The 589-nt window shown below is 72.3% G+C and overlaps 1 protein-coding gene across 1 annotated transcript in view; it reads right to left on the bottom strand.

The window, feature by feature from the left end:
* Window positions 1–6: 6 nt before the first annotated feature.
* CLN8 (ceroid-lipofuscinosis, neuronal 8) overlaps window positions 7–589 on the bottom strand; it is a 72,952-nt gene continuing 72,369 nt past the window's right edge. Inside the window, exon 6 of the mRNA XM_012734874.1 lies at window positions 7–534. Coding sequence (XP_012590328.1) covers window positions 199–534 — 336 coding nt within the window. The 3' untranslated portion in view covers window positions 7–198. The remainder of the gene's footprint in view (window positions 535–589) is intronic.

Here is a 589-nt window from a genome sequence, read left to right as displayed (position 1 = left end):
GCGGGTCCAGCGCTCCAGGCCGCTCCGGGCAGCTCTGGGACACCCGCTGCTCCCGCACGGGGCCTTCAGGGGCAAGAACACCTGCGGCCGCTCCTGTCCTGACAGGGGACGGGGCCTGCGGCCGCCACCCGCCAGGGAGCCGAGGAGCTGACGCCAGAGGCAGGCACGCCGAGGCTCCGGACACGGCGTGGCCGGCCACTACTGCGCCTTGCGGGGGAGCAGCTGCCCGTTGGCCTTGCCCGGCTGGCGGCTTCTGGGCTCGGGCTCGGGCTCCGGCTGGGCGAAGTTCCAGTCCACGGGGTGCAGGAGCTGCTGCGTCTTCTTGTGGGTCCAGTATGGGTTGAGCACGAGGGTCAGCAGGCCCAGGCCCACCAGGAAGAGCGCCAGGTGCGGCGGGTAGAGGCTGTCGCGCAGCGCGTCCCAGTGCCACAGGCTCACCCACCACATGTGGTAGGTGAGCACCATGCGGCAGTGGAACATGTGGATCATCAGCCACTGGTTCAGCCGCCACCAGGCCGAGTGGGACCAGCCGGCCTGCGGGCGGGAGAGCAGGGTCAGCGCGCCGCCAGCGCCCGGCCGAGGGGGACGG

The sequence above is a fragment of the Condylura cristata genome, unplaced genomic scaffold (genome assembly GCF_000260355.1).
Source record: "Condylura cristata isolate star-nosed mole 26May11 unplaced genomic scaffold, ConCri1.0 scaffold00084, whole genome shotgun sequence".
Lineage (NCBI taxonomy): Eukaryota > Metazoa > Chordata > Mammalia > Eulipotyphla > Talpidae > Condylura > Condylura cristata.
Note: the sequence above shows the minus strand (reverse complement) of the source record. Positions and strands in the feature narration are given on the sequence as shown.